The sequence below is a fragment of the Ornithorhynchus anatinus genome, chromosome 3 (genome assembly GCF_004115215.2).
Source record: "Ornithorhynchus anatinus isolate Pmale09 chromosome 3, mOrnAna1.pri.v4, whole genome shotgun sequence".
NCBI classification, from domain to species: domain Eukaryota; kingdom Metazoa; phylum Chordata; class Mammalia; order Monotremata; family Ornithorhynchidae; genus Ornithorhynchus; species Ornithorhynchus anatinus.
The window spans coordinates 72,750,449-72,770,379 of record NC_041730.1 but is presented as its reverse complement, the minus strand read 5'-3'; the positions used below and the strand labels follow the sequence as shown (position 1 = coordinate 72,770,379).

The 19,931-nt window shown below is 39.5% G+C and overlaps 1 protein-coding gene and 1 non-coding gene across 2 annotated transcripts in view; both read right to left on the bottom strand.

Annotated features, from left to right (window-relative positions):
• Window positions 1–1,004: 1,004 nt before the first annotated feature.
• MALT1 (MALT1 paracaspase) overlaps window positions 1,005–19,931 on the bottom strand; it is a 65,474-nt gene continuing 46,547 nt past the window's right edge. Inside the window, exons 10-17 of the mRNA XM_029060447.1 lie at window positions 17,741–17,944; window positions 12,102–12,279; window positions 9,292–9,366; window positions 8,922–9,049; window positions 7,035–7,184; window positions 4,282–4,439; window positions 3,528–3,653; window positions 1,005–1,849 (exon numbers count right to left, since the gene is read on the bottom strand). Of these exons, the coding sequence (XP_028916280.1) occupies window positions 1,415–1,849; window positions 3,528–3,653; window positions 4,282–4,439; window positions 7,035–7,184; window positions 8,922–9,049; window positions 9,292–9,366; window positions 12,102–12,279; window positions 17,741–17,944 (1,454 nt within the window). The 3' untranslated portion in view covers window positions 1,005–1,414. The remainder of the gene's footprint in view (window positions 1,850–3,527; window positions 3,654–4,281; window positions 4,440–7,034; window positions 7,185–8,921; window positions 9,050–9,291; window positions 9,367–12,101; window positions 12,280–17,740; window positions 17,945–19,931) is intronic.
• Window positions 7,849–7,986, bottom strand: LOC114810876. Its single transcript, XR_003758566.1, has one exon. It is a non-coding gene; the product is annotated as a small nucleolar RNA SNORA7 (small nucleolar RNA).

Genomic DNA, 19,931 nt, shown 5'->3' with positions numbered 1-19,931 from the left:
AGCAACTTTTTAAGTTTCTACAATTGTTTCATTAACTACTCAAATCTATTCTTCGTTCTAGTATTGTTTGGCCTAAATTATCCTAAGACATAAATGTCATAAAGCAGCTTGGCTCAGTGGAAAGAGCACGGGCTTTGGAGTCAGAGGTCATGAGTTCGAATCCCAGCTCTGCCATTTGTCAGCTGTGTGACTGTGGGCAAGTCACTTAACTTCTCGGTGCCTCAGTTACTTCATCTGTAAAATGGGGATTAAGACTGTGAGCCCCACGTGGGACCTGATTCCCTTGTGTCTACCTCAGCGCTTAGAACAGTGCTCTGCACATAGTAAGCGCTTAACAAATACCAACATTATTATTATTATTATAAAGAATCAAATATTTATAAAACAAACTTTAGTAAAGACTTCCACTGAGGAGAGAAGAGGGCTTTCTGCCGTTTTCTGAATCTTGAAAGGGTTAAAAATGATTTAGGAAAGAGATAATTTTATCTTTGAGGTTTATGGCCGAGATAGAAAAGTACTTCACAGTTTATAAAACATAAGGAAATAACTGATCAAACCCTGCTAAGAGAAAATGACTGGGATTCCTCTATTTTACCAGGTAGTAAGTAAAGCTTTAGCTGGCTCACCACCTCCTCCCCTTGCTTTTTGGTGGCACTAGAATCTCCATTTTGGATACTTTTCAGGCACTTTCAAAGGTCACTGGCAAGACACATAGCAATGCCTTGAAACTGGGGCTTGATAAGGAAATACGTTATTTGGAAGGATAATTCAACCACCTGTCCTTTAAAAAGCTACTGAAGAGGAGAAGAAACCTAAATCAGCTGGAAGAAAGTATTTTAAAAATGAATGGATAAACTGTTAGTACGGTGACTCAATTCACATTCCTTTTCAAATTCTGAAGTGCGAATTCATACCCTTTTTAATGGCAAAAAGACTATTTTCTGAACAGGACCTGTATGCAAAACTAGCAAAGGGGGGAAAAAAACTCTCTTAGATAGCCCAAATCAGTTTACATAAAGAATATTTTTATGTATATGAATAGAAAATAAATCCATTTATTTTGAATTTGCATGGATGTGGAACACTGAAAAATGCCTGTAAAATGTGACTAGCTCAGGGTAATCACTCTTTCATCCTATCCTCTCTGACTTCATTCTGAATCAAAGTTCCTATAAAACATCATACTTTCATATTTATGATAAACAATCAAATGAATAAAAGTGAAAGAAAGGTAAATTGGGGATAACCTATACAACATCTACATCTCAAAGTGAACAAATGATCAAAACATTTTTCAACAGTTTGTCCTGGATTCTTTTCACTGCTTTCCTTTTCCTCAAAACATGAAAATTTACAATAACAAAGATGGGAATCTGGTATTAGGAAGTTATGCTCCTGAGAAAAACGACCGTAGTTACTTTTCAGAAAATTTGAGTTTATCAGAGAAAGTGAATGGTAGCTCATCAGTTGTTTCTACAGGTATATTACTTTTGCAGAACTGAGATGAATAATCCTGTGTACTCTGACTTGAAAACACCATATCTGAAGTCCTGCTGCAATGACAGCTAATCGATGGCAAGTCGCCTCCGGAGTTCCCTGGATGGGGGTCAAAAGCTCCAGGGAATGAATTTGGAAAAGAATGATAATGTTCAGCTGCCCCTGAAATTGGTGTGAGGTTAGAAGGACTCGACATGAGAGAGGTCTGAAAGCAACTCTTCCTTCCAAATCCACGATAAATGTCTAATTTAGCAATGAGGGGTTTTCCAACGTTCACTTCTTGCCTTTCATCCACAGTATCTTCCATTCCTTGATAATTATAGGACAAATGAACTGTGAAGATTAGGTGCTCCTGAAAGTGAAAAGGAATACCAGTTATTTTAAGCATTTCATTCCTCATCATAATAATTATAATAAAAATACTTATGGTATTTGTTAAGCACTTACTATGTGCCAAGCACTGCTCTAAGCACTACGGGTAGATATAAGATAATCAGGTTGGACACAGTCGCTGTCCCACATGGGGCTCACAGCCTTAATCATCTTAATCATAGTCTCAACATCTTTGGCAGCCAGCTTTTCTTCTCCTTCCCTAAGACCTTTGCCTGTCGATACATACCTTTCATCTTCCTAAATTAAAAGGTAAGAGCTGATAATGAGCCCTTCCTTTCACTCTCCCTCAACACCTATTGTAAGTACCTGAAGTGGAACTGCTGTAGAAACACATCAGCAGGGAATATGACACCTCTGTTAATGCAGGAAGGTGCTCAATAAACCCTGAACAGTGATGAGATGAAAGCAAACATTTACGCTAAGAAGACATAAGGGGTGAGAATTTTTAAGAGCCAACACACCCTAAATCCTAGGCAAGGCCATTTAGAGTCCTCTACCACTCATCTCAGTGATCAATATTATTCAGGAACCATCTTACCCTGCCCTCTCCCCGGTAAGTTTGAATTCAGCAGTCAGCAGTTTTGGGGACTGTTTTAATGCAACTTGAAATCTGTCAGGCTGCTTTTTACATTTTCAGACTCAGCTCCTTCAAACAGACCAGGACTGGAGCAAAACAGGAACAGCTTTAACTCCAATAATCTATACTCAGTTTGACTCCGGACTTGAGCACCCCAATGTCTGCTTGCTGACTCAGACAGGACACAGAAAGATGCTCGGGATTTAGGATTTAGGGGATTTTCCCAGTTGTGCATCAACGGCAGTGTGTCTACCACCTTCCCTAAACGGGACTTCATCCCATTAGGGATGAAAAGACATGTACATCTCTCAGAAGGCCATTCAGCAAGCATCCCTCAGCATGCAGGAATGGAAGCAAACCTCTCAGTCAAAGGACACTCTCCCTGAGGTTGTGTGCCCTACTCCCCTATTTGTATGGATGGCAGGCTTGTGCTCACCAATATTAAAAAAATAGGAACATAAATTTTAGCCTTGATTGACAGTGACCTTGTTGTTTGATCTTCACCAAGTTACACAGAAGTAGCATGCCCTAGTTGAAAGAGCACAGGCCTGGGAATCAGAGGACCTGGGTTTTAATCCCGGCTCTGCCACATGTCTGCTATGTGACCTCGGGCAAGTTAACTTCTCTGTGCCTCAATTAACTCATCTGTAAAATGGGAATTAAATCCTACTCCTTTGTATATAGACTGTGAGCCCCATGTGGGACAGGGACTGTGTCCACCCTAACTTATGTCTACCTCAGCTCTTAGAATAGTGCTTGACACATAGTAAGCACTTAAGTACCGTAATGAATAGATATGAATATAAAGTAACCTGTGTCTTAATTCTTCTCAGCTGTAAAATGGGAAGAAAAATGCCAAGATATTTGACATCAGAGTTGTGTTGGAAAGGAATATCATGTAGTCTTTCCATTACTTAAATAAATATTCTACCCAATTCCAAATTCTAATGAAGGAACTCATCTATGGATTTTTATCCAGGGCACAGGTATCAAAATGAAGTTTAAATTTAATGGAAACATCTTTTCCTTTACAGTACAAAAATTAAACAAAAATAATAACCTTTAACTTTTGCAGTGAACTGAGTCTGGTGTAGAGGCAATGCTTGGGAAGTTCCTTGGATACTAAATAGCTTCCAGTTTCTTCAGGAGTTCCTTTATTTGCATGTTTTGGATCAACATCCAAATCCTGAAAGAAATCAGAGTCATCAAAAAAAAAAAATCAATGAAAATCACCAATATATGAGGCAGTATGAAACCTTACATCTCAATTATAAAAAAAAGTACTTATAAATAGATTACAAGCTTATAACCAATTAATGTGGAGAGTAAACCAGAAGATTATGAGAAAAAAATTATTAAGATCTACAGCTTTTTCTAATTATAAGATTCAATTTCACTAACTTGGAGACAAAGTAGGGAGAATGTGCCAATTATTTATTATTTTCATTTACAATTTATTGAGGCCCACTGCATTGATGGCACTGTACCAGGGAATTTCATGCAAATAGGCAGCTCTTAACTTACACTTCAAAGAATTAAAATTTACATTGCTATTTAGCCTGTTAAATATTTCAATATAATATGTGAAATAAATGGGTCATTTTAAATCAGTGTTAGATAGCATCTTTCAAAAGTCTGAAAAACAGGATTTTCAAGTATTGACCATTTATTTTTAATTCGTGAAAATACTCTGTAAATTGCAAGTTCACTGTGCATTTATCATGTGTTCATCTAACTTTGCCTTTAAAGCTTTATCCTTCAATAAATGAGGATAAACCACTGAGATACGAGGAGAAAAAAGAAGGTACACTTACGAGTGGTAAATCTGTAACGTAGGCTTCACACATCATTATTTCAGGAGGTTTATGTATTATCCTTGTGTAGATTATCATGACATTGGAAAACTCAGCAGCAAATCCTAGTTGAATCTCAACACCACATTTAAATTCAAGATACATGCTTTCTGGAAGTTCTGAAAAAAAAGGTGAAATATGCATTTTGAAATATTAAGAGGCTTCAAAAATGCCTTTATTGGGAGGAAACAAAAACTCACGTAACTGGGAATCATATTTTGATTCTCTTTAAGTGAAGAAAATTAATTACATGTGAGAGTTTGTTTCTAACCAATTTGGATATAAAAATACAACTACTGGCCCCTTTCTCCCTGGCTTGAGGACCCCTAAAGCCTTGTGGCGTCCACCAGCTCTGCTTTAGAAAATTGGGATGCGGCAGTCCCACAGGACAGGGGACAGGCTCATATCTCATCACTGCCCCAGACACCCCAATCCCTATTGGCCTTGCCACCTACTTTGTTGACAAAAAACAAAACCAAAACCAAACAAAAAAAACCCCTCACCATTGGAGTGAACTCCGCAAGGACCACCGCTCCGCCACCTCTTCAACTTTCAAACACTCCAACATCCACTCTATCATCCTTCTTGATCATCTCCACCCCTTTCTTTCCAACCAAAGAGCTGCCACACTGGTTCTGGCTCTTTTTACATCCTGGCAAAATTCCTGCACCAACCTACTCACAGATCTCCCTCCTTCGGGTCTCTCCCCTTCTCCAATCCATCCAGGAATCTGCTGTCCATATCAATTTTCTAAAACCCGATTCTGCAGAAGGTCTCCCCACTATCGTTCCCTATTTCTCTCTGAATCAAATAGTAACTCCTCAATTTTGTTGGTATTTGTTAAGCGCTTACTATGTGCAGAGCACTGTTCTGAGCACTGGGGGAGATACAGGGTAATCAGTTGTCCCACATGAGGCTCACACTTAATCCCCATTTTACAGATGAGGTAACTGAGGCACAGAAAAGTTAAGCGACTTGCCCACAGTCACACAGCTGACAAGTGGCAGAGCCTGGATTTGAACCCATGACCTCTGACTACCAAGCCCGCACTCCTTCCACTGAGCCACGCTGCTTCTCTAATATTGAGTTTAAGGTACTCAATCATCTCCCAAGTGCTTAGTACAGTGCTTTGCAAACAGTAAGTGCTTATTACGATTGATCAATCCTCTCTATCCACTTGCTTCACGGACTAGGCCAAAGTGTTTTCAATTAAAAGCAATAAAAGGGGGAGGAAGATTAGCTAGACTAAAAGCTATGTTCCCTAGCAACCTGAGCTAACCAAACCAATTCACATTCTTCCGCTCAAGCTCACTGTGCCTCATTTTCTTCTCTCCTGCTATGACCTCTTGCTCCTCCTCCCTGGCTGAAAACCCCCAGCCTTCAAATCTGACTGATCACAGCTCTACCCACTTTCAAAACCCTTCCAAAAATCATACTTCTTCCAGGAGGCGGTCCCTGATTAATTTCTAACACAACTGCCACTTCAACCTTTCTGCACCACCTAACCATATGAGTTATCCCAATCTCCTGTAGTAAAGTAAATATATTTATATATTATATTACCTAAACACTGACTCATGTACAGTCCCCCTTTCTTCTTTCTATATAATTTCTTTACTGCTGCCTCCCCTGTTAGACTTTAAACTCCTTGAGTTTATGCCCTATGATCATGACCTAGGGCAAGAGCACGGGCTTGGGAGTCAGTGACATGGGTTCTAATCCCAGCTCCGCCACTTGTCTGCCAGTTACCCTGGGCAAGTCATTTCACTTCTCTGGGCCTCAGTTACCTCATCTGTAAAATGGGAATTAAGACTGTGAGCTCCATGTGGGACAACCTGATTAGCTTGTATCTACCCAGTGCTTAGAACAGTGCTTGGCATGTAGTAAGCACTGAACAAATAATATTATTATTATTATCATGTCTACTAGTTCTGTTGTATTTTCTCCAGCAGTTAGTACAATGTTGTGCCCACAGAATTGGTTGATTTATGAAGGACTTTATATTTGGAATATGCCTTAAAAACATCAGGTCTTAGTGAAAACAGCCTGTAGCACCCTCAGTGTCTTGAGGAAATTTTCAGTCTCTTTAAGGAACTGTTTCCTCCTGAGCCTCGAGGTTTTGTCAGACTATTAACAGGCAGCAAAATTGACTGGATTGAGTTCCATCTTCTCCTTATCCCTGCCCATTCTCTTGTAGAAGGGAAAACAAGCAGTGAAATGGCCCAAAAGTGGGCAGATGATGGGGAAGGGAGATATCGTTATACTGTTCTCTCCCAAGTGCTTAGTACAGTGCTCTGTACACAGTAGTCAGTAAATACAGTTGAGTGATAATCAAAAGGCCTACATGATCTCTGAGTTCACTATCAAACACAAGATTATTTTCCATTGGTAAACACTGGAACAGAGAGGATATGCCCAGAAACACAATGAGTCAGAGGTACTCTTCATATTGGAATCCAGAAGGAAATCAACTGTGGTCTCATCCTTACTAGGTCAAAGTGCTTTCAATTAAAAGCAATAAAACGAGGATGAAGATAAGTTAGACTAACCTTTGTGTTCCCCAAGAGTATGAGCTAGCCTAAACCTTTACTGCTGCTGCTTGGGATGAATAGGTCTGCTGGAGTTGGTTCACTACTTGGCAGATAATGACTGTAATTTCATAGTAAAGCTATATCTCTCATCAACAACCATGTAAAGAATAACATATACTGTACCGTGTGCTTTGGCCCACTGTAGATTCCGTACCAGTGATTCCGGAGAACATACGGTTCGTTGTATAGGGTCAGTGAGTGCTCTCTTTTCAGATAAACTGCTCCGGATCTCCAATGCCTGCTTGCCTTTAGTAAGATGACATTTTCCCATATCTAAAGAAGAGATGTTAATAATTTACCATCCAAAGCTGTTTTTGTTCCATTTCAAAAGGTTATGCTACAGTGATTGCCATTAAGGTTGTCTTATGCTGAAAGCACATTATAACAGCTAGCTATTTTCTGATTGTTTTCCCTCGAGCAGTAAAAATGCTTTGAAAATCAGATTCTGGCTATAAGGTTGACTTTTCAGACCACCTTGCTTCATTTCCATGAATATTTCCTTACCAATTTGTCAGCAAATGGGAATGTCAGAGGTAATTAAAATCCCCCTGCTCAAATATTTTTTGCTGCAGACAGTGCAAGAGGTGAATATGTGTGGCTATGTGGAATGTTTTCATTGATTCTCTTGGATTACCTATCTCTCTCTCATTCTCTTTCTGAATCTCAAGTTCTTCCTTTCCTGTCCTTTTGAACAGGCCCCTGGAGGTCTTGTCTTATCTTATGCCGTCGAGTCATTTCCAGCCCATAGCGACACCAGGGACGCATCTCTCCCAGAACGCCCTGCTCTCCATCTGCAATCGTCCTGGTAGTGTATCCATAGAGTTTTCTTGGTAAAAATATGGAAGGGGTTTACCACTGCCTCCTTCCGCGCTCTAAACTTGAGTCTCCGCCCTTGACTCTCTCCCATGCCGCTGCTGCCCAGCAAGGGTGAGTTTTGACTTGTAGCAGATTGCCTTCCATTCACTAGCCACTGGCCACGATAGGAATGGAATGGGTATGCCTCTGCTTGACTCTCCCTCCCGTAGCCGAGACTGGTAGAGTCCTGGAACCTCTCCAGGTGTGACCCTGAGAAGGGTTCCTGGGGGTCACACCCTTTAATTGGTATATTTGGTCATTTTACCTTAGGCACTTATCTTTAAATGCTGTTCCTTCCACCTACCTCTACTTAATTTTAGTGCTTGCCACCCTTGATGCAGTCAAACTCCTTAAGGGCAGGGACAGTGTCTCCCCCATGCTTAGTGCAGTGAGTGCTCAGTCAAAAGAGTGCTCAATAAATACTACTGGTTGACTGACTAGAGTCCATCCTCAGAGCTCAAAAACTGCATTCTTATTTTCTTATCAGATACATAAGTGGAATATTAGGAGAATGAGATATTCTCTACTTGCCTGACCCGACTAACACTTCAGTGGCTTCTTCTGGTGCTCTGAGAAAGGTTTTTCAGGCATATAAATGTTCCAATATTTAAGGCTGACCTTCCCTTGACTTTGGATAGTAATAATAATAATAATAAGTATGGTATTTATTAAACACTTACTATGTGCCAAGCACTGTTCTAAGTGCTGGGGTAGATTCAGGGTAATCAGGTTGTCCCATGTGGGGCTCACACTTTTAATCCCCATTTTACAGATGAGGTAACTGAGGCACAGAGAAGGTAAGTGACTTGCCCAAGTTAACACAGCAGACAAGTAGCAAAGCCGGGATTAGAACCCACATCCTCTGACTCCCAAGCCCATTCTCTTTTGACTAAGCCATGCTGCTTCTCACCTACTGACCTCCAACCGCAAGTTAAGTACTGTAGCTTCTCCTCTTTCTCCTATTGCTGGTAAGGATTGTGTCCTACTCAGCCAAAGATGCTACTGACTCTGTTTTCAGTTTGGAAATCTGGTCACCCTGCATATTATTTATCACTTACTGGCAATATATTAGAGAGATTAATAGTAAGAGGAATAATCTCAGATAGACTAAGACTTGGAATCACAATTCTTTAAATTGGGATTTTTTACTTATACCTTCTGCAACTCCATCAAGTAGTACGGTAATTTTCTTATCTTCTAATAAACGATCCTTCAAGAACTTCATGAAGATACCATTTGCTAAACCAGAGTGCTGGATTTCAAAAGCTTCTGCTCCTTGGCACCTTCAAAATAGTAATGGTAAGAACTGAATGCTTGTGGTAAAGAAATGTCCAACAATAACTGCTTTAATCAGGATTAGGATATGTATAGTTCAGGCTTGCAATTGAAAAAATGAAATTAAGAGAACCAACAATGAAAGAAGAGGTTGCCAGAGGATATAAGAAGAGGAGCTGAAGGATAAAATCCATTTTGGTGCTCCAAAATCATCACGGATACACTATATATAAATTTACAGCATACTTACGTGGCATAGCCGAACACAATATTAGCAGTGACTTTCAGGGCGTCTAAAATTGGAATGGTATCGTCATAGTCATTTCTAAAATAAAATTGATAGAAAAAGAACATTTAATAAAAACTTATGTTTTTCTTACACATTTAGATATACATAACAGAAGATCTGGGGAATGTTCTTCCTCCAGCCTAATTCTGTTCTGGTATAACACGATCCACAAATTGACAAAATTATATTTGGTGTAGGAAGGAATGGTTGTTCACATCTGTGTGGCTTCCATCAAGGCATTATGCCAGCCTCTGAATCAGTCTTAGGGTAGTGTACTACACAGATTTTTGTCTTAACTTTCTTGTAATTTTATAAACATTAACACAATAAAATAACAATGAAGGACAGTTGAAACCAACAGTTTTCATCCCCATCCCAAAATATCATGATCAGTTAGACTGCTTTTAATTCCATATTTGAGTGGGAAGGGAGCACAGCATAATAAAAACCACATGGACTTGGAATTTCTTTAGGAAATGAACATCATTTATATTCTGCGCTGATTCAGCCACTGTCGAATTATATAGGTCACATTCGGGGGTATGATTATTTATAATTACTAGAAAGAGATCTATCCTTTAGCAAATTCAGATATTTTCTCTTTATGATAGCTTTAATTGTGACTAAATGAATTGGACTTGGTAAGTAGCTGGCTCTTACTGGGAGCAGAATAACCGAAAATCAATATTTAAACATGTTCTTCTTTTCTCAGTATATGGAGTTTACACATAATATGAACTCACTGACAATTATTCTTGTATCATACTTACACCATTCCCTTGTATCAACTCTTTCTCAGACTATAATGTATCTTGAATAGTAGGCTTTATACTTTAAAGACTAATGACATTGCTTGACTACTGCAACAAATTATACTGTAAATTCAATTGCCACAACAAGAATTTTCAAAACTGTGTTTTCTAGCTACATGGCCATAGCAGAACTGGGGAACGCTCCTCTAATATGAGCCTGTCTGTGTATAGCACAATGTGATGTTGGAAATAATGAATGCAGACATTTTTCTGAGGGCACGTGAGTGATATTGTGCATGGTATTATAAATCAGTTTTCCTTAGTGCAGTGTTCTGCAAGAATGCAGCCACTGCACAATAAAGTTAAATCTATGCCCAAGTTGTTCCACCTGCCATTTCTCCAGTCTGGAAAACTCTCTCCACCTCTTTGCAACACTTCTTTCTTTCCCTGTTTCACACTAAATGTCTCTGTCCTCCATGAGTTCATCCAGATTAAACTCAATTACTCAAACACCCCCTTAACAGTTATGAGTATCTCTGAAATTTAGTCTCTGTGCTTCTATTTTTGTTCTCATATCTTTTATGTTCTATTTCTATTTTATACATATTTACATTTATTTATGTGTTGGCCCTTTTTCCCTATTAGATTCCAATCCTCAATATGTGGTAACTTCTTTTTCTTCTTCCCCTGTAACTCCCCACAATGCCAGGAAGTCAGTGGGTGTGCAATTTGGGAAGCTGCGTGGCCTAGCAGAAGAAGCACAGGCCCGGGAGTCAGAAGGATCTGGCTTTTAATCCTGGCTCCACCACTCATCTGCTGTGTAACCTTGGACAAGTCACTTAACTTCTCTGTATCTCAAGTTACCACATCTGTTAAAATGGGGATTAAGATTGTATTCTCCATGTGGGACACGGACAGTGTCGAACCCGATAAGTTTGTATCTTCCCCAGTACTTAGTACAGTGCCTGGCAAAGAGTAAGTGTTTAACAAATATCATTTAAAAAAAATTCATAATACTTAATCTAGTTTTCAAAACTTTCTCCTTTTCTCAATCTATTCCAAGAAGTAGTTCTTGAAATTTCACATCTGCCCATCAACCTAGAAAACACATTTATGTAATGGTTGATGTTAAATCAGTAGAAACAATCAAAATTTTTCTCTCCACTTCATTTAGCCCACTTAAAGTGCTCTGTTTTTGTCTCTAAATAGAATATGTGTCTGCCTACTTGGTCTACAAGATCCAAGCCAACAGGATTGGGTTGGGCTCAGACCCCAAGCATTTAAATTCTCAAAAGTGAATGAATCGATCTTATTCATGTTGAATTCACTATTCTTCAAAATGAAGTTATCCAGAGTGTCCCAAGGTTTAAACCTGCCAACAGAATGGTTTTGAGGTTCTTTTGGGGATTTGGAGAAGGTTGTGAATTCTGTTGCTTTGAGATGCATATACAAGCAGGAACCCCAGGCTTTCCTAATATCAGACCTGTGCCGCTGGAAAATGCAGTCACAACAGCCTAGCAGGCAATCCCCTCTAGACTTGTTGTGGACAAGAATGTCACTTTTTATTGTTGTGTTGTACTTTCCCAAGTGCTTAAGACAGTGCTCAGCACAGAGTAAGTGCTCAATAAATACAACTGAATGAATCCCAGATACAGCACTTAAAAAATCAATCATGTCACTCCAACCACTGGTGCCCACAATTTTACGAACTGTTGGGTCTAGGTCAGGGAGGCCCCAAAGATTTAAGTCATGAAGAGTTCTGTCCCCTATAAATATCTGTTAAAAGAAGTCAAGTTCATATTTTATGCTAATAATATCATTTTGATTAAGGTGAACTTAATTGTGAGAAAGACAATTTTTCGCACTGCCACATAGTAAGCACTTAACAAATATCATTTAAAGAAAATCACAATTCCAGAAGTTTACTGATGCTTCATATTTCATGTAAGACTTCTGGTACTAGGGCTGTTCAATGCATGAGTATTTAAAAAATTCTGTGCAAAAAACAGAAAAAATTACCTTTTTCTACACATATCCAGTAGGAACACATTTAGTCCAGTCTCCTTTTCTTGCATCAATTTAAGTATACTTTGCACACAGAGACAATTTGCAGACCTGTAGGGATTTGGAGCATCAATAGGAACCATAAAACTATTCCCATAGTTTTCATAGCCATGTCCAGCATAATATAATAAGCCTGAAATAAACAAGAATATTCACATATGATTAGAGCCAAATCTGTAAAGAAATTGAAATAAGCAGTCTGTCATTGTGTACAAATCTCTATTGCGCAAATAATTTCACAGAAGCAGCGTGGCCTAGTGGAAACAGCTCAGTTCTGGGAGTCAAAAAGACAGTGATTCTAATCCTGGTTCTGCTACTCGTCTGCTGTACGATCTGGGTTCAAGTCACTTGACTTCTCTTGTCTTAGTTACCTCATTGTAAAATGGGGATTAAGCCTGTGAACCCCATGTGGGACATGGACAATGTCCAACTTGATTAGTTTGTATCCACTCCAGCGCTTAGTAAAGTGCCTGGCACGTAGTTAGCACTTAACAAATACCATTAAAAAACAAGGAGAAAAGTTGACTGTGCAAGTATTTCCTTTTAATGCTAAAACATGGATAACTTTAGCCCCTCTAATATTCACTTTATCCCCTCTATATGTTTATAGAAAATTTGATCATAAATGAAAATTTATTCTGGAGAGTTTATATAGCTGTAACATCAGTATTCTAGGTTAAAATTTAAAGGACTACAAAATTTAACAGATTTTGCCTGACTTTTTTTTTTTATTGATCTTCCTTAAAAATGACTTGCTAAAATGCAGTTGGACGAAGCTGTGGATACCTTGCTTCAGAGAGGCAAAACTGTTTCACAATCAAAGATTAGAAAAGTTGCAAAATCCGTACAGTGCTGAATCTGAGAATCAGTTTCAAGAGTGATATGACTATATTTTGGTTCTTTAACAGATAATTGGTTTACCTGCTGTTTACTGAAAATGATAAAAATTACGGCTCAGAATTTTATTCTGCATTTGTAACATGTAAGCATTTTGAGGCTTTTAAGAAAATGTAAACTTAAAAGATGACAGTCTCTGGTTCCGTCATGCTACAGAATTACGGTCCAGCTGCCAAATTAGATAATAAAGGCAGGAAGGAAATGCTAAAAAGTCCTCCCCAGCCTGTGGTGCCATGGAGCTTCAGATTGGCCCAGGGGGTCCTTGAGGACCATGGACTCATCATAATCTCAGGGGGTCTTTGACCCACCCAAGTCAGTGTGGATGCTCTGAATTTGGAATCATTCAGATCCACCAATCCTGTTAGAAATCTGTGGTGGGTGTGTGGGTCCTGGAGCTTTAAACTCCTATAGCACATCCTTCAGAGCAGCAAAGCCATCGGACTAATGGACACTTACAATCGATCAATGGTCTTTACTGAATGCTTACTATGTGCAGAGTACTGAACTAAGCCCTTGAAAATATGGCTTCGCCCAAATAATCTCCCCTGATTTTACACAGTCTATTCTTGCTATCCTACATTAGAAATGTTATGGGGAATTACCACAGTAGGACTTGGAATTGCTGATTTTTTTTTAAGATGGCATTTGTTAAGCACTTACTATGTGCCAAGCACTGTATTAAGTGCTGGGGCAGATACAAATTTAAAAGGTTGGACACAGTCCCTGTTCCACAAGGCTCCCACAGTCTTAATCGCCATTTTACAGATGAGGTAACTGAGGCACAGAGGAGTTAAGTGACTTGCCCAAGGCCACACAGCAATAACTGGAGGAGCTGAGTTTAGATCCCAGGTCCTCTGACTCCCAGGCCCGTGCTCTTTCCGTCTGGCCATGCTGCTTCTCTAAATTGGGGTGTGGGTCAAGTTTTAGAGTTTGGAAATAGGCTAACAAAAATACAACTCTCCACATTTGGGGCATGCAAGAACGTTTAAAGTTTTATATGATTATTTAACATTTTCTTATCCAGGTGGAGGCAAGTGGTATGGTCTAGTGGATAGAGAATAAGCCCGGGAGTCAGAAGGACCTGGATTCTAATCCCGATCTGCCATCTGTCTGCTGTGTTACCTTGTATAAGTCAATTCACTTCTCTGTGCCTCAGTTACCTCATCTGTAAAATGGGGATTAAGACTGTGAGCCCCATGTGGGACAGGGACTGTGTCCAACTCGATTTGCTTCTATCCACCCCAGCACTTAGTACAGCACTGGGACATAGAAAGTGATTAACAAATACCACAATTATTATTATTATTATTATTCAGGTGGGCTTGGGGGTACAAATAAGTAAGAGATGTCTTCTGCTCACCAGTGAAGGTAGTAAATGTAGATTTATGGGAGAGACTCAAGAAATCAAAAAGCAGGGTACTATTAAGGCAATGAACACTGGGGCTTTCAGATACTAAAGGATGGTAAATCACAGGACTTTGCGGCTAATCACCCAACTAAGTACTAAAAAGAGATGCATTTCCCCATGAGTCATTAAACCAAAATGCTCAGTTAAACCTTCTTTGCATCAGAAAATACAATTATATTTTGAATGCAAAAACTAAGGGTGGTCATCCTAATTATACTTTATCTGAGACCACCTGAATTCCACAAAAGTAAATATATAAAATGCTAAACAGGTGTCGCTAATGGTAACAATATGGAAACTACCAGAGATCTAGAAAAAAGTATCATTTTCATTTCTATTTGAATTGCTTCAGTAGAACAAATTAATCCCATTAAAATGTACACTTAACCTCAATTTTTTTCATTTATAAATGGGAAATAAATCCATCTGACAGAAATAAATGGGAAGCAATATGATGAATTTCTGCTTATCACTCATGACTTTTAATCAACAAGACTTGAAATGTCACTTTCCTGGCAGTCAATTGTTATTACACAATGTCATGGAAAGCATTCTAAATATGTAAAACAAAGTCCAAATAGGTTCAGCAGCTGTTTTGGTGTCCGAAAGAGTGCCCATTAAAACTAATTCATCACTTGCAATTTACACCTTGGCATCTTTTCTGTTTTCATATTACCATTCTGCAGAGTGTATAGTAAATTAACTGCTCATGTAGCAAGAGAGAAAAATATAGGGGCTTGCTGAAAAAGTTTAAAATTTGAGTAGGAAAATTGCATTTTTTAAGGTTCATGGATATAATAATAATTAATAATTATGGAATTTGTCAAGCACTTACTATGTGCCAGGCACTATACTAAGCGCTGGGGTAAATACAAGCAAAACAGGTTGGACCCAGTCCCTGTCCCACATAGGGCTCACAGTCTCAATCCCCATTTTCCAGATGAGATAACTAAGCCTCAGAGAAGTAAAGTGACATGCCCAAAGTCACGCAGCAGACAAGTAGATGAGATGGGATTAGAACTCATGACCTTCTGACTCCCAGGCCCGTGCTCTACCTACTGCACCATACTGCTTCCCAACCTGCCGACTAAACAAAAATACACATTCAAAAGGTCTCTGTGAGATCAGTGGATATCAATACCGAAATTCTATCAGTGTTATCAAAATATTTAATTCTCAAAGTGTTTGACTCTCAAGCACAGGCAGTGTGGTATATCGTCAACAGCATCTAGTACAGTGTCATGCACAGTAAATACTCATGTATTCAATAGCCGTAGTACCAGAAGTCCTACATGAACTATGAAGCATCAGTAAACTTCTGGTATTGTGAATTTTCTTTAAATGGTATTTGTTAAGTACTTACTATGAGCCAGGCACTGTACTAAATGCTGGAGAAGATACGAGTTCATCAGGTTGGACTCAGTCCATGTCCCACATAGGGCTCATAGTCTTAATCCCCATTTTACAGATGAGGTAACTGAGGCACAGAGAAGTGAAGTGACTTGCCCAAGGTGACACAGCAGGCAAGTGGCAGAGCCAGGATTAGAGCCTACATCCTCTGAATCTTGGGTTTCTTTGACAGGGAATTTATATATATATTTTTAGTGGTATTTGTTAATAATAATAATAATGTTGGTATTTGTTCAGCGCTTACCACGTGCAGAGCACTGTTTTAAGCGCTGGGGTAGATACAGGGGAATGAGGTTGTCCCACGTGAGGCTCACAGTCTTCATCCCCATTTTACAGATGAGGGAACTGAGGCACAGAGAAGTGAAGTGACTTGCCCACAGTCACACAGCTGACAAGGGGCAGCGTTTATCTATGTGGCAGGGACTGTTCTAAGTGCCGGGGTAGGTTCAAGCTAATCTGTTTGGACACAGTCCCTAGCCCATATAGGATTCACAGTCTTAATCCCCATTTTACAGATGAGGGAATTGAGGCACACAGAAGTAAAACGACTGGCCGAAGGTCATACTGCAGACAACTGAAATAGCAGGGATTAGAACCCGGACCCTCTGACTCTCATGTCCTGTGCTCTTTCCACTAAGCCATGCTGCACTCTCTCTCTCTATATATAAAGATATATAGCTATCAGCTCTGACACTGAGAAGAGCTAACCCAGGGGAGCTTGGAGTGGGAGAGGCAGGAGGCCCAAGTGCCTCTCCAAACCTTCTCTTACTCCTCGTGAAGCATCTCTGTGCCACTTCTACCTGGCCTCAGTAAGCTCCTAAACAATGAATTACATGTCTGTTTTATTTATCCAAACACCCTGTACAGTGAGAACTCTGCACACAATAAGTGCCCAATAAAAAATGAAGGTGGAGATGAGGTTCTTCATTGTAGGAAATGGTAGGACAGATTTTGATTGGTCAGAAACTGTCAATCCACAATAAACACATATGCAGTGAGGGATGATCATCTAGCATCAGGGGTTTTAGACCAATATAGGTACACACACACAAGACAATCATATGGCAAAGGGATTGTAGTTAGTCTGGTTGTAGTGTATCTACCCCAGTGCTTCATTTGGTAATCAGCACATAGTAAGTGCTTAACAAATACTTCCATTATCAGCATCATATTAGTATGAATTACAATAGTTACACAATAGCATTTTATAATTACAATTATTAATAATTATGACACTAGACAAATTTTCTGGGTGCCCAATGTGTCTGGGACTGAGTTCTGCTTTGGCCTTTTCAGACATACACAAACACATATATTGGTCTAAAAACCCTGAGGCAAGATAAACGTCCCTAACACAGATGCCTAACACATCACTACCACTGACCATCACCAACACGAATGACCATGTGAATTTTCCATTTTCTTCCAACAGGATGGGAAACTACAGAAACATATACTCATATGTACATGTGTGTGAGTGTTTGTGTCTCCTCTGCTGTTCTTAGATAATATTAGATGGCAAATAAAGGCAGGCAAAATATTTTGACCTTGAAATGAGCAAAAACTGTAACAGAATTATTATGGGTTTTTTTTCTTTTTAGTTCACCTCACTTTAAACCAGAATGTTATCTGGGAACACGCCCTTGGAAACAAATTCAGGCAATAGGTAATAGTTACAGTCTCAAGACAAGACTTGCATTGGGGAGTCAAGACCACTGGAGTTTAAAAGTAAAATCAGTAACTTACTTTCCGCATATTAGGTCATTATTCTCTCACTTCAAGTGCGCCTATTATATTCACTCATTCAAAGATTATTAAGTGTTCAAGCGTTCATAAAGTATTATGACAATGAAAACTGTAAATGTCATCCGTAACTTACCATACACGCCTTTGTCCAACAGAAGTAAAAATTCATCCACAGCATTCCGCATCTCATGTTCAGTGAGATCCAGTAATGAAACAACCTTGAAATCCAGCTGTCTTAGCAAGTTGGTTAACTCATATACGTCTACCAAAGGAGCTTTTAGCTTGGGATGATTCAGATAGCTCATATTCCCTATCAAGAGAGCTACCTTATCCTTTGCTACAAGGGAAAAAATAGAATATTGTTAAAAATCTATAAAAATAATAATCTTAAGAGTTTTATTAGAATAGGCTTATAAATATGCTATTTAATTTAAATGCTTTTCGTAAATACAATGCCCCATTTAAAATGCTACCTCTTTAGTTCTGACAGCTCACCTAATCTGCAATTCCACAATTCCAAATTAGCTACAGGATATCTCCTCTTGGATGGTCCCCTGGCATCTTGAATTTAACTTGCCTAAAAATCAAAGTACTTATCTTCTCTCCTAACTTTCCTAACTTTCCTTTCCTACACTACTATCCCACTGCTCCAGAAGCCTGAACCCTCAGGGTTACTCTAGACACCTTGCTGTCTTTCACTTCTAGCCTATTTTCTGCCACGTCTTGCCAGTTCTTCTCACATCATCTTCTGCATCCACCTCTTCCTCTTCACCCAAATAGACACCAATCTGGAACAAGCTCTGATCATATTGCCACTATACTTAGCAAGACTCTTCACCGGTCTCTCTGCTTCCAGCTAGAGAAGCAGCGTGGCGCAGTGGAAAGAGCACGGGCTTTGGAGTCAGGGCTCATGAGTTCGAATCCCAGCTCTGCCACTTGTCAGCTGTGTGACTGTGGGCAAGTCACTTAACTTCTCTGTGCCTCAGTTCCCTCATCTGTAAAATGGGGATTAAGACTGTGAGCCCCACGTGGGACGACCTGATTCCCCTGTGTTTACCCCAGCGCTTAGAACAGTGCTCTGCACATAGTAAGCGCTTAACAAGTACCAGCATTATTATTATTATTACCTTCCATAATCCATACTACAAAACGCTACTGCTTCAGAACACTCCACCCTATCAAACATTTCCACCCTTTTCACTTGCTACATCTCAATCCACTCTACATTTTTCTAATGCTAACCTTCTAACTGTACCTCACTCTCAACTCTCCTGCCTCTACCCCCTCACTCAGTACATTTCCCCAGCTTGGAACTCCATCCAAAACTACTACCCAAATCCATTGGATCACAGACAATATTCGAAGCCCTCCTAAAAGCCCACCTCCTCCAATATGCCTTCTCTGATTCCCACATTTCTGGTCACATAAATCAATCAGCTATCTTAAGCCCTTACGAATGAAGGCATATATCCTCCAATAAGCCCTCCCTAAGCCCTCTTCTCCCATTTCCTTCCATGTCACCCTGACTTGCTCTCTTCAACCTCCCCCCATCCCAAAAGCACAGACACATATATCTGTATTTTATTTATTTATGCATATTAACATCTGACTCCCCCCCCCCCCCCCAGGATGTGAGCTCTTCGTGGGCAGGGAATGTGTCTGTTCATTGTTGCATTGTACTCTCCAAAGTGCTTAAAACACATTAAGTGCTCAATAAATACGATTGCATATGTTTATTCAGTAGTGCAAAGAATTACTTATTTTGATTGCACTAAAGATACTTTTAAAAATGCTCCCCCATTAGAGTGTAAGCTCCTTATGGGCAGAGAATGTGTCCTCAACAGACATGTCCTCAGCATATCAAAACCTCACAATAATCTTCAGATCCCTCCACTAACTGCCCCTCACACCTAAGTTCACAATCATATTTATTGAGTGCTTACTGTGTGCAGAGCACTGTACTAAGCTCTTGGAAAGTACTAAATGTTACCACCTCTCAGTACATCTCTCCTCACTCATGCAAGATAACCTACTTACTGTCTTCCCACATGGCTCTCTCTCTCTCTCTCAATCTGACCCAAATTTTCTCCTCCCCTTTGCCAAACATTATTCTGGCTATTCCTATAAGTCTAATGAAACCTTTCTTGTCCTTGTCTCCTAGAAGTCTTCTCCCCTCACTATGGTACTTCTGATCCCCGTCCAACCACATCACTTTAAAAATCTGAATCTGTAAATTATGTATATATGCTTTTCTTGTATACTCTTATGTTTCTTTCATGGTCTATAACTCTGTTACTTATGTTTTACTGCTTATATTTTGTTTT